At 37.7% G+C, this 15,276-nt stretch overlaps 2 protein-coding genes and 1 non-coding gene across 3 annotated transcripts; 2 read left to right on the top strand and 1 right to left on the bottom strand.

Moving 5' to 3' along the window:
- Positions 1-484: 484 nt before the first annotated feature.
- On the bottom strand, positions 485-4,036 carry si:dkey-79d12.4 (zinc finger protein 135). The gene is made up of 2 exons (XM_055042084.1): positions 3,798-4,036; positions 485-2,379 (listed from the first exon to the last, which is right to left on the bottom strand). Exon 2 carries the CDS (start codon positions 1,954-1,956, stop codon positions 799-801), a length of 1,158 nt encoding a protein of 385 aa, XP_054898059.1. The 5' UTR covers positions 1,957-2,379; positions 3,798-4,036; the 3' UTR covers positions 485-798.
- A 480-nt stretch (positions 4,037-4,516) lies between these two features.
- On the top strand, positions 4,517-9,748 carry LOC129367736 (nonsense-mediated mRNA decay factor SMG9). Its single transcript, XM_055042376.1, has 14 exons — positions 4,517-4,626; positions 4,713-4,864; positions 4,962-5,036; positions 5,177-5,411; positions 5,989-6,086; positions 6,214-6,326; positions 7,182-7,293; positions 7,388-7,483; positions 7,635-7,720; positions 7,893-7,999; positions 8,100-8,207; positions 8,768-8,893; positions 8,975-9,119; positions 9,416-9,748. Exons 2-14 carry the CDS (start codon positions 4,721-4,723, stop codon positions 9,492-9,494), a joined length of 1,524 nt encoding a protein of 507 aa, XP_054898351.1. The 5' UTR covers positions 4,517-4,626; positions 4,713-4,720; the 3' UTR covers positions 9,495-9,748.
- A 699-nt stretch (positions 9,749-10,447) lies between these two features.
- On the top strand, positions 10,448-10,519 carry trnae-uuc (transfer RNA glutamic acid (anticodon UUC)). Its single transcript has one exon. It is a non-coding gene; the product is annotated as a tRNA-Glu (tRNA).
- Positions 10,520-15,276: the final 4,757 nt, after the last annotated feature.

Below are 15,276 nucleotides of genomic sequence, written 5' to 3' on the forward strand. Positions count from 1 at the left end.
TGGAGAAAGTTGAATCATTTCTCTTTCAAAACCTACAAAACAGATGTATGAAGTCTGGACTAATTTATGCTACGTAAAATAAAGATTTTCTAGACTGTACTTTTTTTTAAAGTCATAGTACTAAATATTAGATTAGAGATCATTATGATTTGCTAATACACTTCACAAGTTATCCAATATGGTAGCTACCTGAAAAAACTAATTTGTATTTATACAAAACCAAAACAATTATCAACCTGCTTTTCTTCAGTATTAATTCTTATTAAAGGATAAACCGGATGTGTTACTGAAATACTTAAATACAAAAAATTAAAACAAAAATAAATGATTAAGTGTTTTACTGGGGAACTTGATTTAACTCAGTACTTTGAACTATTTGGATGTGAAGAAAAGTAAATAAAAACCATGCTGCATTTTTCCTCATGCATAAATCCATTAAACAAGTGTAAATATTAGACAAAGACAACAGAAGAAACAGAAAATGTGGAGTTTAAAGAGTTTTTATTATGAACAGGAAACAAAATCCAAACCTACGTGGAACAGTGTTTGAAAGTGTGAGAACAGTAGAGAAATCAGGCTCATATTTAAGTTCTGTGGCCTTTAGATTTTATATTCTAAATTTGGAGAAGGAAATGAACAAAAACGTATTCAGTATTTTCAATGGAAAATCTAAAAGACAACTGTTATTTGTATTCAAGATTTTGCATCTTCATTTGAAAATCAAAAAATGTTATAGGTTTTTGGTTTTTCATCACTGGTTTCCAATTATACCAAAACATGCACTGACACAGCACTTCTTCAAAGGTTTTTCCTTTTAGTTCTGTTTTTAAGTTGGTGCCATATGTAGGCCGAAGGCCTTAAAAACACCAGTCCACAGTCACACATCAAGGGCATCCTGCACTTTTTATTCTCACTTTCCTTCACTGTCCGTCCACGTTGATTTCCTCTCCATGATTTCCCGTTTATGTGGCGCGTTAGAAGTTTTGCTCCAGAGAAAGTGTCACCGCAGCCGACGCAGATGTAGCTCAAGGCCTCAGCGTGCTGAACGCAGTGTCGCAGGAGGTGCAGCTGGTGCCTGAATGCGCGGCCACACTGGCAGAGGTAGGAGCGCTGGCCTCGATGGAGGTAGCGGTGGCTGATGGCGAAGGAAGGTTGCCGGAAGACGGCGCCACACTGCCTGCAGCGGCAAGGCGTTTTTGAGCGCCATCCTGTGTTCATCCGCTTCATCAGAGCCCACTCTTGGCTCTCGTTCTCAAACAGGGCTAGAATGGAGAGTGTAGAAGAAGCTACTGCCTCAGAGCCCTGAGTGTCTGGGGTTGGGGTGGCGGGATCTACATGAGCCTGACCAACACATAGATTCCTCTTAGCAGCCTGGGTTTGGACGCTTGTGGCTCCTGCCAGCAAAGATGAATCAGCAACGATGTACTGTTTGGTGCTGATTTCAGATGAGTGAACGTTGGTCAGATGGATTGACAAAGCTTTATCAGATGAGAAAAAGGACTTGCATATTTTGCATGCTTTCGGCATCGACTCGGAGCAGAAGAGTACCAACGTGGATTTGACTCCTCTGGGACACGGGTGGCGGCTGAATGAGTTCTTAGTGGGGAGAACCTGACCACAGCTGTGACACAAATACAGAGGCATGTGATGTTCCTGTAGAGCATCCTCAGTAAAAAAGTAGTGCTTGCACAAAACACACTGGAACTTGTCCTTCACCCCACGGCAGTAAAGCAAATGGCGCTTCACCGACCTGAAAGGTCCCCGACCACACTTGCTGCAGGTTTCTCCATTTTTGATGGGGGGAGGTAGAGCAGTTTCCTCGGAATCAGAGTTTTCAGAGGTTTCACAAGAATCAGATGTCTTCTCATCAGAGTCACTTTGGGTGACAGTCTCATCATCCTCACCGACTTCATATTCCACAGTGTATTCAGACGCCTTGCGATACATCTCCAACATTTGATAAGTTTGATGCTGAGCAATAGCGATCAGATTTTGTGCTTTGTTGCACAATGATGACTAGAAATTCTCCAACATAAGAGAACACAATTTAGAAATGAGAAAAAGACTGCAGTGTGGCTCTTTGCATGCCCCAAAAGTTTTCAGTAGGTAGAAAAAGACTGATGGGACAACAGTCATATGGCTGCATTATCCAGCGGCAAGTTGTGTGAGTCTTCAAGCAATGAAAAAATTTCTCCAGATCTGGCAGACGATTTGGATTTTGCAGTTCTGAAAGTGCAACATCAAGCTGCAGGTTTGTTTAGCCACACGCCAAACATTTGGTGTCTGAGTATTCACGATTCACCTGCGATTATGTAGATTTACTCTCTGCTCATCAGTGGCATCAGACACAAGCAGCTGCCCAGGCCAGCCTCTGGCCCCCTGGAAATTAAGCAGAGAAGATTTCATCAGTTCTAATTGTAATTTGAACTTGTCTAGCTTGTCTAGTACCTCAAAAATTACATGATTGAAAAATTATTTTATCTAAGCAATACAATTTAAAAAAATATTTTACAGATTTATTGCACATAGAACAATATATTTCAACTATTTCTGTTAATTTCAATGAAGTAAAATTAAAAACCAAATTTATATTTTTAAAAATGTGCACACAACTATGGAAGAGTGCTATTATGACAATCTCTTAACAAGTTTGTGAAAGACATCCAGCCACCTGTGACTGGCAGCCTTAGGAAGGATGGTAAAGTTATTGCTAAAGAGTCTGATTATTCACAGTGTGCTGTATCCAAGCACAAATAACATGAATGTTAAAGTTTTTGCAAACAAAATGATCCTTCAGCGTTAGGGCCATTTCATCTAAAGCTTTATAAAGATGCTGATTTTTGTTTCTCAACAGTACTTGGTGCATGCTCACACCCCTAAAAGTACAAAGTTTTTAAAAACCAGGGAATTGCAGTGCATGATTGGGCAAACTTACGTTACCTAGGAGGAAGATGAAAGTCATCAGACAAGCTAAAAGCTGCTATTAAAGCAACCTGAAAAGCCATGCAACATTGATACAGTAAGTACAGTAAAATTAGACCAGAACATGTATTATTTGATTATAATGTATATACATATATATATGTTTTAAGAAATGTATTATTAGTCTTACATAATATTACAATTTTCTGCCAAAATGGTTTTGGTTTTCATTTGTTGTAAATAATTATCTAAATGAACAGGAGTAAATGGTTTAAATATATCACTGTTTTTGTAATATACATGCTTTTGGTTCATATAATTTTTCTTAATTTTGCTAAATGGCATTTGAACACGTCTCCCTCTCTGGCTTTCTTAATATGCAATATGTAAGAGTACATTATGAATCTAATTGTATCCCATTATATAGAACAGTTTCGTTCATGCCCAAGCTAAGTTAGGTTTAAACATTAAAAGTTACCATTTACTAGTTAACTTTTCCTGTGTGTAACCCCTCACAGCGTCCACTTTACATTGATTTTTCACACTTTCTGTCCACATGCTATCAAAGGGATACACCTTCGCTCCTAAGAATCTGATATCTGGTATTTATCAATTTACAAATTATTAAATAATCCCAAAAAGACCAACACGTACAATGTCAACACTAATTGTCCCCGATTTTCCCTCAGGCGCCTGTAAATACTGAACCGAATGTTCAAAAGTATTTCTAGCCTGTAAATACTGAACCGAATGTTCAAAAGTATTTCTAGCCTGTAAATACTGAACCGAATGCTCAAAAGTATTTCTAGTCCCCACAAAGTTGTGGTGTAAATCCGCAGTATGTCTAACTACCTGCGCAGGTACTGTGTACTTACCAACGGTTTTCTCTTGGTCAAGGGTGAGCACAGAAAATATAATTCCTCCCATGAGGTAGATTTGAACGACAAACATTTCACACTTTGAAAAAGACGTTTTTGGCGTGCGTCAGAAACTGTGGTTTAAGTAATATTATAAGCATTGAACCTCACATAAAACGGATAATAAATATGTAGTTTAAAAAAAAAACTCTGACATTTTCAAACTGGGGGGAATTTTTTGATGGCGTCCGAGAACATACCGGTTCCACCCACATCCTGTTTAGACCGGAAGAGGAGATCGTACAACTATCACAATGCATAATTATGCTCAGATTAGCGTTTCTACTTGAAATCTGACTTGACAATGTATTCGACCGCCATTACAATTTACAGTTATGTCACATGATTTTAACATGCTTCAATGTATTTTGTTGACATTTATGTGATAGGTCAACATTTAAAACAGTGGATTATTTTACAGTGGAAGGGGACGGTACAATGTTTCAAAAGTATTTCCAAATGAAAATCCGAAAATGGAGAAAAGTATTTGTAATTATCCTGTGAGTAAATCTTTTGTAGAACCTGTGGTTGCTACAAATACAGAAGCGAGTCTATTAACAAACGGTACAAATAAAATAACGATAAAAAAGGAACTATTATTAAATGTAGATTTTAGTACGAGCTTATTTGGTAGACGGAAAGGGCTGTTTGTTTAATTGCAAAACGATTTCCACGCGAGCGGAGTTATACGGTTATTCACTATTTCCGCCCCTGCGTACTGTAACGGTGAGCGTCAGATTGATAAACGAGCATGCCACCCGGAAGTCCTAGCTTCATTTGTTTACAGGTCGGGTATACGCATAGGCATCGCTTAAAACTATTTAGTAATTGGTTTAACTGAATACCTGCCGTTGGGTGTTGTGTATTTAACAGCTGCCAATATGTCAGAGTCCGGTCACAGCCAGCCCGGGATGTACGGGCAAGGGAGGAGAAGGAGGCGACGCCGGGGAGAGCGAGATGGACCCCCTGGACAAAATCTGTCTGGCCCTAGTCGCGATCGAGAATACCAGCCGAGAGAACGAAGGGTACTACAAACATACACTTTAAAGAAGGAACCACGTCCTGTTCATGTGATAAACAGTTTATACATGTAAATATGTGTGTGTACAATTTCGTGGTCAGGATGGAAGTGAGGATCCACCAGGCCCCCTCATCCAAAAAACACCTATCATTCTTGCAAAGCCTCCAAGTGAAAGGGTAGGTCAGTTTGTTTTTATTTAGCTGCTTTTAACAAGCTTTTCTATCAGCTTTGTGTTTATGGCAGCTCTAAGTGTTTCTTACTCTAATACCACGTGATCGATTCTTATAACTGTTTTTTGGGGGGGTATTTTTCCAAGGCCAAACCATCCCAGAATGTACCTGTTAGTGGAGCTCCACTCCTGGAAAAGCCCATAATGCTGATGAAAGCCAGGGATGATGGAGGGAAGCCAGGGACACCTCCTGAGATAGCAGCTCAGTCTTCTGGTCCTGGACCTTCTAAGGTAGAAAGGGAAGGTCAGAGACCCACACAACCTGTTTATCAGATCCAAAACCGAGGAATGGGGGCTTCTGCATCTGGCAATGCTGTGGACCGTAAGTCAGTATGGCTTTAAAACCTTCTTTTCTTTTTTAGCGGTGTTTAAAATCCCTATAATTTATTTTATTTCCAAAAAAAAAAGGTCTTCACTCTACAGAAAGTGAGGAAAACAACATAAAAAGCTATTGAACAAGCAGTGTCTGTATATTTATTTAACTTTAACATTTACTGTATAAACTTAGGGAAAAAAATATGTGTCAAGCTTTTCTTTTTTTTTTTTTTGTAAATTTCTGAACTAATATTTAGTTGCATAACCATTCTTTTTACAGTACTCACAGACAGCTATAGACTTTGATCACCACGGACCTGGTTATTAGTTGAGGCATCCCTTTTGGCTTGCATCCGATCTATTTAAACGGTAGTTTTCCGTTTTGCAGTTTAAAATATTAGAGATACAATCAGAAGGATGCTTGTCACAGCTGTTGGCAAGGAGTTCTGACAATGGCTTCCTATTACTCTACTACATCTTCTAGTTGTGTATTTATTGCCATTGTATGAATGTAATCTAAAACTAAACCCAGCTGAAAGTTGTGCAATAGAAGGGAAAATCACTTCTTTGTTTGTGATTTTCAGCCATGGTCGGTCAGTCTAAACTCCTTCATCCAGAGAAAATGAAGCACAGTATTAAGCTGGTGGATGATCAGATGAATTGGTGTGACAGTGCCATGGAGGCGAGTGATGTTTTTTTTTTGTTACTACGTTTAACTCATCAAAGCGAAGTGGCTTAATGAAAAGGTCCGATTTAAAGTGTGCTGAATGAACTTCGAGAACGTTGTGTTTTGTTGGGATTTTCTGCAGTATCTGAGAGATCAGACAGACATGTTGGTGGTGGGAGTCATTGGCCTGCAAGGAACTGGGAAATCAACCATTATGTCACTGCTATCTGCCAACACACCTGAGGAAGATCAAAGGTAAGCTGGATGTTGGCACCTAGAATAAGACAAATTTACACTGTTCTCAATTTCTGTCTAAATAATTCAGTTATGTAATTTAACTTATCAAATGAATGAATCATTTAACTTATACTTTTATATAAATTAAATAATAGTTGTAGTGTGAAATCCACCTCCTTTAGATGTATAATGACTAATGTTTTATTCTTGATTTGAATTCTGGCTTATCACTAACTGTATATAACTCTGTTTAACTCTATTTTGTCACTTTGTCCAGTGTAGCGCTAGATTAAAAGGGAGTTTGTTACTGAGTAATATTTTGATTTTATTCATTCTTCTGCTGCAATGCATGTTGAAAACATTTAATCTTTGTTATGGAATCTCATTTTATCTCGACTAAACTAAAACTAATACTAGACTCTTTTCTCAACACCAGCTCAGCATATAAGACTGTGAAATATGTATTTTCAGAAATAAAGGAATTTTAGTTTTTGTTAAACTCTCCTGAAATTAGTTTTCCCACATAAATAGACCAAACTAAGTCTAAAGCATCACAAATGAATATTTAATGTGGCAGGTTTAACACTATAACTGTCTCTTGCTCATAAGCAGAAATATTTCCAACCCAAAAACATCTGTGTTTTTGTAACAAAGGTAAAAGTGTAACAACCTTTTTTTCAGCTGGCTGCTAAACAGCAATAGGTGGATGGGGGGGAGAACTATACTGCCCTAATGATGCACTTTGACATACAGCGTCTGTAGTCTATGTGTTCCATGTCTGCAAAAATGTTGTATTTAAATAAAATGTCATTTCTACTTATCACATAAAAATTGTTGTGTACTATTGGTGGAATAATATTTTCTTCTGTGCAGGAGTTATGTCTTTAGACCCCAGAGTCAAGAAATTAAGGAAAGGGGAGGCAATCAGAGCACAGGTATAGATTTCTTCATCACTCAGGAGAGAGTCATCTTTTTGGATACACAAGTAAGATGTTTGTTTGTACACACTCTTATTGAGGATTCAGAAGAACTGAATAGGAGTTTATTTTTTGTAAATGCATCGCTTCTTTTTTGTTCAGCCTATTCTCAGCCCGTTTATACTTGACCACGTTATCAACAACGACAGAAAGCTGCCCCCAGAGTACAACCTTCCTCACACATATGTGGAAATGCAGGTTTGTATTTGTCCTGCAGAGGGCAGTAGGCTACGTGAAGGTAGCCATGGGGTATGGAGTATTAATCTTTACTTCAAACCTTTTAATTCATTTTTGAATGAAAGTCACACAAACAGTTTGACTAATTTTTTCCTTTTAAATCTGCCAACAGTCTCTTCAGATCGCTGCCTTCCTGTTTACTGTGTGCCACGTAGTTATAGTGGTTCAAGACTGGTTTACTGACATAAACCTGTACAGGTAAGCACTTGCTTTTGTGTTCTTTTTAATTGCTTAAGCTTACAAGAAAGTATAAGACACAGTGATTCTGACAACAACCAGAATACTCCTTTTCAAAGCAATGCAAAGTGTGTAATTTATGTCTTTTGAGTCATTTGTTTTGTGGATGTTGGGTAACGTTGTTTGTCGGTAGGTTTCTGCAGTCTGCTGAGATGTTGAAGCCTTCCACCCCATCTGCAAGCCATGACAGCACCGGCTCCTCCGGCAGCGATGATGGTGCAGAGTACTATCCTCATATTGGTGGGTGTTCTTCTGGAGCCGCAAAGGGAATGTCCACATCAACCTGATTCTCTCATTTTGAAAATAAGAATGTCTCTAAGTTTTTTCCCCCTTCGTCTAGTTTTTCTCCAGAATAAGTCCAGACGGGAGGATTTCTGTCCGAGAAATGTTAAGAACATGCATACGGTGGTGGATAAATTGATGGCATATTCCCATCTTAAATACAAAGGTGCAACACTGTACAAAACCTTGCTAAAAATGTCTGCTTCTAAAAGCAAACTATTCTGAAATATCCAGTTTAAGCTCAACTATTGAGAAATCGAGTTTAGTTTAAAAACTATAAAGCTGAAAAGTTTGGTCACACTTGTAAAAATTCAGTAATTTTAACCTAAAGGAGATCCAGTCAATGTTCATCATAATAATTATTATGATCCTTTTTTGTATAATAGTTGGTGTAAGCTGTTTCCCATCATTACATTGGTTTCATTCAGTGCCCCATGATCTGGAAGTCTCAAAGGATGTGGTAAAAATTATGATTGTGAATAAAACATTTTTTACCTCAATACAGACACACACATTGCCATATACACGCACACTGTAAACAAATGCGTCTTTTTAAATAGGACACATATACATTGGAAACATGATTGAACTTGAATTTCCACATATAGCAGTTGAGTCTTTGAAGTAAAGCAGTTGCTGTGATATGAGAAGCAACGTCACATCTGCTTCAGGATAAAAAACATAAACGTAGGTAATTTTTCAACCAATATTTGGTGTTCTTCACAGGTACATTGTCTATGTTGGACTGCAACATTTTTCCTGGACTGGCACAGGAATACCTTGACACTGAAGTCAACATGTTTCTGCTTCCGGTCCAAGAAAATGATGGAGAGGATAACTTGAACAAAACAGGTTGGTTAAAAAACATTTATATCAGAAAGGGAACATTTAGTCTTCTGTCACTCATTAATTTTTTTTTCCAACTGTATTTAGGAGCAGGAACATATCCACTGTTCTCTCTGCTGCCGGGTTATCGAGGTCACCCCACCTTTTCCACCATGGTCTCCAAGCTCCGCAGTCAGATCCTGGCCATGCCTCGCTGTCAGCTGTCCCACACCATTCTCACCGAGAAAAACTGGTGTGTTTTGGTGTTTTTCTACGTTAATCATCAGGTTTTTTTTTTTCTATACCACAATGTAAAAACTGGAACTCAAAAGACCACATTGTTTTTAAAGTATTTAACCAATAGGATTGTATTTTAATGAGTATTATATGAGTATTTAACTGAGTATTCTTTACTGCTTCTGTTAAACCATAATAATTTCAATACAGCTGCAATTATAACCACTGTAAGTTTCATTATGGACTTGCAGATCTTTGTCTTTTTTTTTAATCTACTTTCCACCATATTTATTTTTATGTTTTTCTGTCCAGGTTTCACTACGCTGCGCGTATCTGGGACGGTGTTAAAAAGTCGTCAGCCCTGTCTGAGTACAGCCGCCTCCTCTGCTAAATTTTGGATCTTCAGGGTCGTTTTATATTGATAATAAGTTATTCTTGAAGAACAATGCTTGCCTGAGGAGAGAGACTCATTCACCAAAATGATGAACTGTAGTTTAAATTGCTCCACACAGTATAGTGGTGGAGGAGGGAGAATATTAGAAGACAATACTTGTGGAGTGCAGTGTCTTTGGTAAAAGAAACAATTTGTAAATTCTATTTTAAGAAAGACACAAAATAAAAATAAAAAACATCGAATTAAACCGATTTAAAGTGTCTGTCCAATTGTGTTGTATATTTTTGACATGCTTTGTACCAGTCACCGACCACCTTTCCATGTCTGTTGTTTTTTACAGTCATGCTAAGAAGAAGTGAACGTTTGATAAGAAATGGGTATTATGACATTTATGCAGTGCCAGTTATTTCATACAGAGACACCAGTATTAAATTAGAAATTTTTTAAAACTCATAGTCATCTGCTGATCAATGTATATCTTAACTCACTTGTATATTTTCCACCTGGGGTCAGAAGGAGTCGCAAACTCCCCTACTAATTGGGAGGTAACATTTAGAGAGAGATTTTAGTTGTGAGGAGCATGATATAACTGTCCAAGAAAAACAGACGATGGACACTTTGATACAGGATTGTTATAACATCTTTTTCTTTTTCACATGAAAAATGAAAAGGAAAAAGAAAAATTTACCCCTAAATTATTATTTTTTCTGTGCTTCACTAATTTCTAAATAAGTACTTAGTTTGAATATATTTTACGGTGCTTTACCTAAATAAATTGAATAAAGTTTCATTTTTTCAAAGTCTGACTCTCCGTTTCAGCTGAACTGATACAAATGGTGATGAAAATGTAGAATGTACTACACACTTCCTTTATACCTTCAATGTTGTTTTGATCACCTCTTTGAAGCCCTGTAGGTATTGATTGTGAAAAACCGCCTGCAACACAAAGGTCCCTGATGGTCTAGTGGTCAGGATTTGGCGCTTTCACCGCCGCGGCCCGGGTTCGATTCCCGGTCAGGGAAATCACTTCCTTTACGTGTTCCAGGTTGTTTTGATCATCTCTTTAAAGCCCTGTAGGTATTGATTTGTCAAAAACTGCTTGCTACACAGAGGTCCCTGATGGTCAGGATTGGGTCTCTCACTGCCCAGGTAAGGGAACGTCCTGTTCCTTGTCCTCTCGGTCTCTGTTTTAGGAAATCTTTAAATCCCCGTAGGTGTTGATTGTCAAACACCGCCTGCTACACAAAGGTCCCTGATGGTACTTAAGGACAGCAGAATCACAAGAAATCCTAGTCTTAACTGGTTCCACCTTTCCAAAACCAGAGAGCCACATCACAGACACATTATAAACGTCTCAACACAACTGGCAGTGCTTGTGAATGCTTCACAGTCCTGATCAGATGATCCCTGATCTGGGCGTTAACCCAGTTTTTAGGCTGAACGCCCTAGAGTTAATGATTATTTTAAAAAAATAATAATAACAGTGCTAATCTGAGTTGGAAATTACATTTATTACATCATTATATAAATGATCATTTTTATGGATTCAGGGGGAAATGATCAGTTGTAACCTGCATATTGACCTTCCTACCCTGTTACTGTGTTTTAAATTTGACCTATGAAAAACCAAACTAATTCCTGGATCACATGGACTTTGTCAGACTTTGTCGGCCAATTTTCAAAACCTGAGACCTTATATGTAACAATAAAAAACATCATAGATATAACAGGTTTGATCGCAGCAACACACCACACACTGACCTCTGAGATTCTGAAGTTACTGGTCTCAAACCTGAGGCCAGCAGGTGTTAGTCAGTTCTGGTAGAAATTTGGTTTGATGACATCAATATGAGAAACTCCAGACTGATAGGAGGAACCAAAGAGCTCTGCAGAGGTAAAGGCAAATCTTCTAAAGTTGGGATATAAGAAAATAAACTACAGCGGCTTTAATGCGCCACAGCAAAGGTAAACAAATATAGAATAACCACTCGCACATTTTTTACTTTTTCTCGTTAAGCACACCCATTACGTGGCAACCGCCTGCGCCCCGTAAGCCGAGCAAAGATCACGTTATAAACATTCAGTCCTTTATGACATCAGGTTTCCAGGCTTGACATTTAGTTATTGATTATTAATGAGCCTCTCATGAACACAGGTGGTTGATTAGCTCATTTAAACTCCTGCTCTGCTTGTCAGTCGGTCTTAATTTTTAAGCCTTTATTTTCATAAAGCTCCAGATCTTGGTGAATATTTTTGATGAGCCTGTCAGAAGATGAAGTGCTGGTCTCAGCTTCCTGCTGCAGAGATAAACTCAAAACCTTCCCGCGACCGACTATTGATCACCCCTATTGCTCTTAGCAGTAGCTGCAAGATGCACAAATTAAAATATCTGCAAGCTACTGGTACAACTGTTTTGTTGTGTTCAGTAATTGGCCAGTACAATCCAGTGCTTAGGTTTTTCAAAATTTTTCAGCTGATATCAAGGCAACAACAGACCATAGACAAAACTTAGCCACTAAAGCTAACACACGGTTTGTAGATCCTGGTTTTTCAAACTTGAGGATGTTGAAGATCCAGCCTCAGAATTGGGAAGATGGTTGTTAAAAAGGAGCTGTACGTGCTTCGTTCAGTGCAATAATTGGTTAGAGAAAAAAAGAGTGTGAGGAAATCCACTGCTATGGGAATAGGCTTAGAACAGAAGCAGTCATGTGTGTGTGTTGATACTGTTATGCTTAGTAATTTATTTTGTCAGCTACTTAGTGTTTGTCCTCAACTTCTGTAAATGCCCGCTTCATTATATATGCTGATTGTAGTTTGTTACCCATAGTAGCCAGTAGGGGACGCTATAGTTTGGTTGAGTCGGAGGAAGAGGATGTTCTTCTTTGTGACAGGATTGGAGATCATTGTTCTGAAGTGGCATATTTAGAGCTTTATTAGTTTGTGAAGGTAATGTTACTATGTCATGTATTTTCTTTTCTTTAGTTTTCATGGTGTTCTCAAAACTTGGCTTCCATCGCACTAAATGCGAATCTACCGCACCCGTCCAAGCTCTCCATATTTTTCTTGGGTCTGAGGACTGCTACAACTTATATAAAAAATTCATATTACAGAAAATATTTTCAAAAGGTGTCTTTATTTCAATTATCTATTCTGAGTTGTATAAGAACAAGGAATCCACATGAGGGGCACATTCCAGTACACCCTCCAAGGACTCCAGAAAGGGTGTGTAGTCTGAACTGCTGTTTGTTGTGTAAGCACAAATAACAGACAGAACCTGTGCCCCCACTCCCAGGTGGAGGGAGGCTACCCTCTCGTTCGCCGGGGTAAATCCCAACGTGCAGGCACCAAGATGGGGGTTAACAAGAAAATGTAATTGGTTGCTGTTGTACTTGTCTGAGAGCCTTCATGTATGTGTGTTGTTTTTCTTCTTCATTCTTCTTCATTTGTTTGCCTATACCCCTTTCTCCTTGTTAACCTCTTCATTTCGCAAGTTGTCCATGTGCTCTAAAGTCGTAGAAGCAGGTGTTGTCTGAATGAACCCATTTGCTGTTCAGCTGTAGATTCACACAGCGGAAGGAACCAATTTTGTTATCCTGTAAGTCAAGAGAGGTACAAATTAGGAGCGTCAGATTGATAATTCATAGTTACAAATAGACAGACCTTAGAAACAAAGGAGGTCTGTCTGATGGAAGCCTAGTTCAACTGGCCTCAGTGTAAAGATATTTTACATAGTTTTTCTCAAGATAGCAAGGCAATTATGCTGATATCTTCCAAACCAGAAAACAAACTGTTAGGCGAATTTTTTCGTTATCATGAGACATCAAAAATTATTGTTTTGTAATAAGAGGTTTTGTTGTCAAAACATTATAAAAGTTGATGTATTCTTTTAACCAGATTTATGCTAACAATTTTTTTTCCTCCTTAAGTGATAGCCCAAAAAAAAATCAATAGTTTTTTGCATCTGTTCAAAGTTTATCGCTCTGTATCTGTTTTGAAATAGGGTTTGATATCAAAGCTTTCTGTGGCTGCATTACAGGTGGAGCATGATGGTGCATCTAGGCACTATTTCTAGACAATATAATTGCTACAAAGTTGACTGATTATTTTTTTCAATGCTTTCAATCAGTTCCAGTCTCGTTCCACAGCTCTAGAAGTTCAGAATTGACATAATCTTTACGGTTTAAATAGAAATTTTCAATGGAGCCTTTTGAATGGAACAATAATAGAACAACCAACTGGGGAAGTTGACAGCCATATAAGGTCATCAGCTGGCTCTCTTTATGATTTCAGCTGTAGGTCCACAGGAAACTGGTAACTCAAAATTTTTTTAGTTTGTTGCCTTTAACAAAAAATACAAACAACTGACAGATAAAGTTAACTAAACGAGTGCACTACAAGTAGTTAACTAGATACTCAGACGAATGAAAACAATGCAAATATAAACTATTCATGAACCAATATGTAAAGTAATATTAAGGGAGAACAGAAAACAATTACCATTATTGTCTCGGTGTGGCAATAGGGAGAGCTGTCACACATCCAAAGTATTCTGAATCCTAAATGGCTCTCACATATTTCTGAGGTTGTCTTGAAAAAAACATGAGCAGAAGACAACAGTGAGAAAAAAATTAAAAATACAGACTTTCTGTAACGCTTCCAGATTGACTGTTTGTAGGAGAGTATTTACCAAAAGTGACGAAGACGAGAAAGACAAAGACTGAGACATCAAAACCCTGCAACAGAGTCATCATCATGTCTTTCTCTGTCAATCACATTGTCACCAGAATAATGTGACCTCTCTCTAAATGTGACTGCAGGGTGGTTTGCAGGACGACCTGTTATGCCTCCTTATGGCCCTAGATCAAAAATATAAGTGAGTTAAAATGTACACTGATCAGCAGATGACTGCATAGAACATATGACTTAATGAAAATTGATGATTTAATCTACCTGATTGGCGTCTCCCTGTATGAAATAACAGGTTGTCTATACATATCATAGTATCCGTTGTTTCTCAAACGTTCACTTCTTCTTAGCATGACTGTAAAAAACCAAAGACATGCAAAAGTGGTACATTTTGGTACAAAGCATGTCCAAAATGTACCAACACAACTCTACAGTGAAAGTCATTTTCCTCGTAAACACTAAATTTAAAGATGTAATATATCAAAAACTTCATTTAATGTTGATCAGAACATCATTTAGTTACCTATCAAATCAAATTAATCATTTCATGTGTGAAAATTACCAACCATCCATAAAAATTAAAGGAAAACTTTTTTTTGCATGTAGAACTCCTTAATATTTTTCTGCTGTTTCAATACTCAGTGAAGTTTGCAAAAATGCAAAAAAATAAAGGTTATAAAAACATAAATGAGACAATCTAATATTTATATCCAAGAGTTATTAAAATGATATTGAGCTAAAAATCTGATTACAAACAAATTCTGGATCTATTTTCCTGCCTTAAATGTGCCGATTACCTACACATGCTGCAAGAATACATCTTTGAAAGAATGCAGCCATAAGGTTAGCTGACCTAAAAAAGCAGAAAAATCCAGTCCAATAGGCATTAAAACAAAGCTTCACTTATACAACCGTCAAATTAAATCACACGTCCCTGAAACATGCGAAAAGGCTGTTTTTTAATCTAAATGGTTAACTTTTAATGCTTCGCTTTCTGCAGCACAACACAGTTAATAAATATGCAAATTTAGATCATTTGATGATTTTCTTACCGAATTAACTGAAGTCCAAGTGTGGCTACAGAACTAAATTG

The sequence above is a fragment of the Poeciliopsis prolifica genome, unplaced genomic scaffold (genome assembly GCF_027474105.1).
Source record: "Poeciliopsis prolifica strain line A6 unplaced genomic scaffold, Auburn_PproV2 SCAFFOLD017, whole genome shotgun sequence".
Taxonomy (NCBI): Eukaryota; Metazoa; Chordata; class Actinopteri; order Cyprinodontiformes; family Poeciliidae; genus Poeciliopsis; species Poeciliopsis prolifica.

Excerpts from the sequence above, each read along its gene's own strand:
- LOC129367736 (XM_055042376.1), top strand. The coding sequence starts at position 4,721 with ATGTCAGAGTCCGGTCACAGCCAGCCCGGGATGTACGGGCAAGGGAGG. Across the intron at positions 6,087-6,213 it reads GGTGTGACAGTGCCATGGAG|TATCTGAGAGATCAGACAGA; the intron begins GCGAGTGATGTT and ends GATTTTCTGCAG. Across the intron at positions 6,327-7,181 it reads ACACCTGAGGAAGATCAAAG|GAGTTATGTCTTTAGACCCC; the intron begins GTAAGCTGGATG and ends TCTTCTGTGCAG.
- si:dkey-79d12.4 (XM_055042084.1), bottom strand. The coding sequence starts at position 1,956 with ATGTTGGAGATGTATCGCAAGGCGTCTGAATACACTGTGGAATATGAA.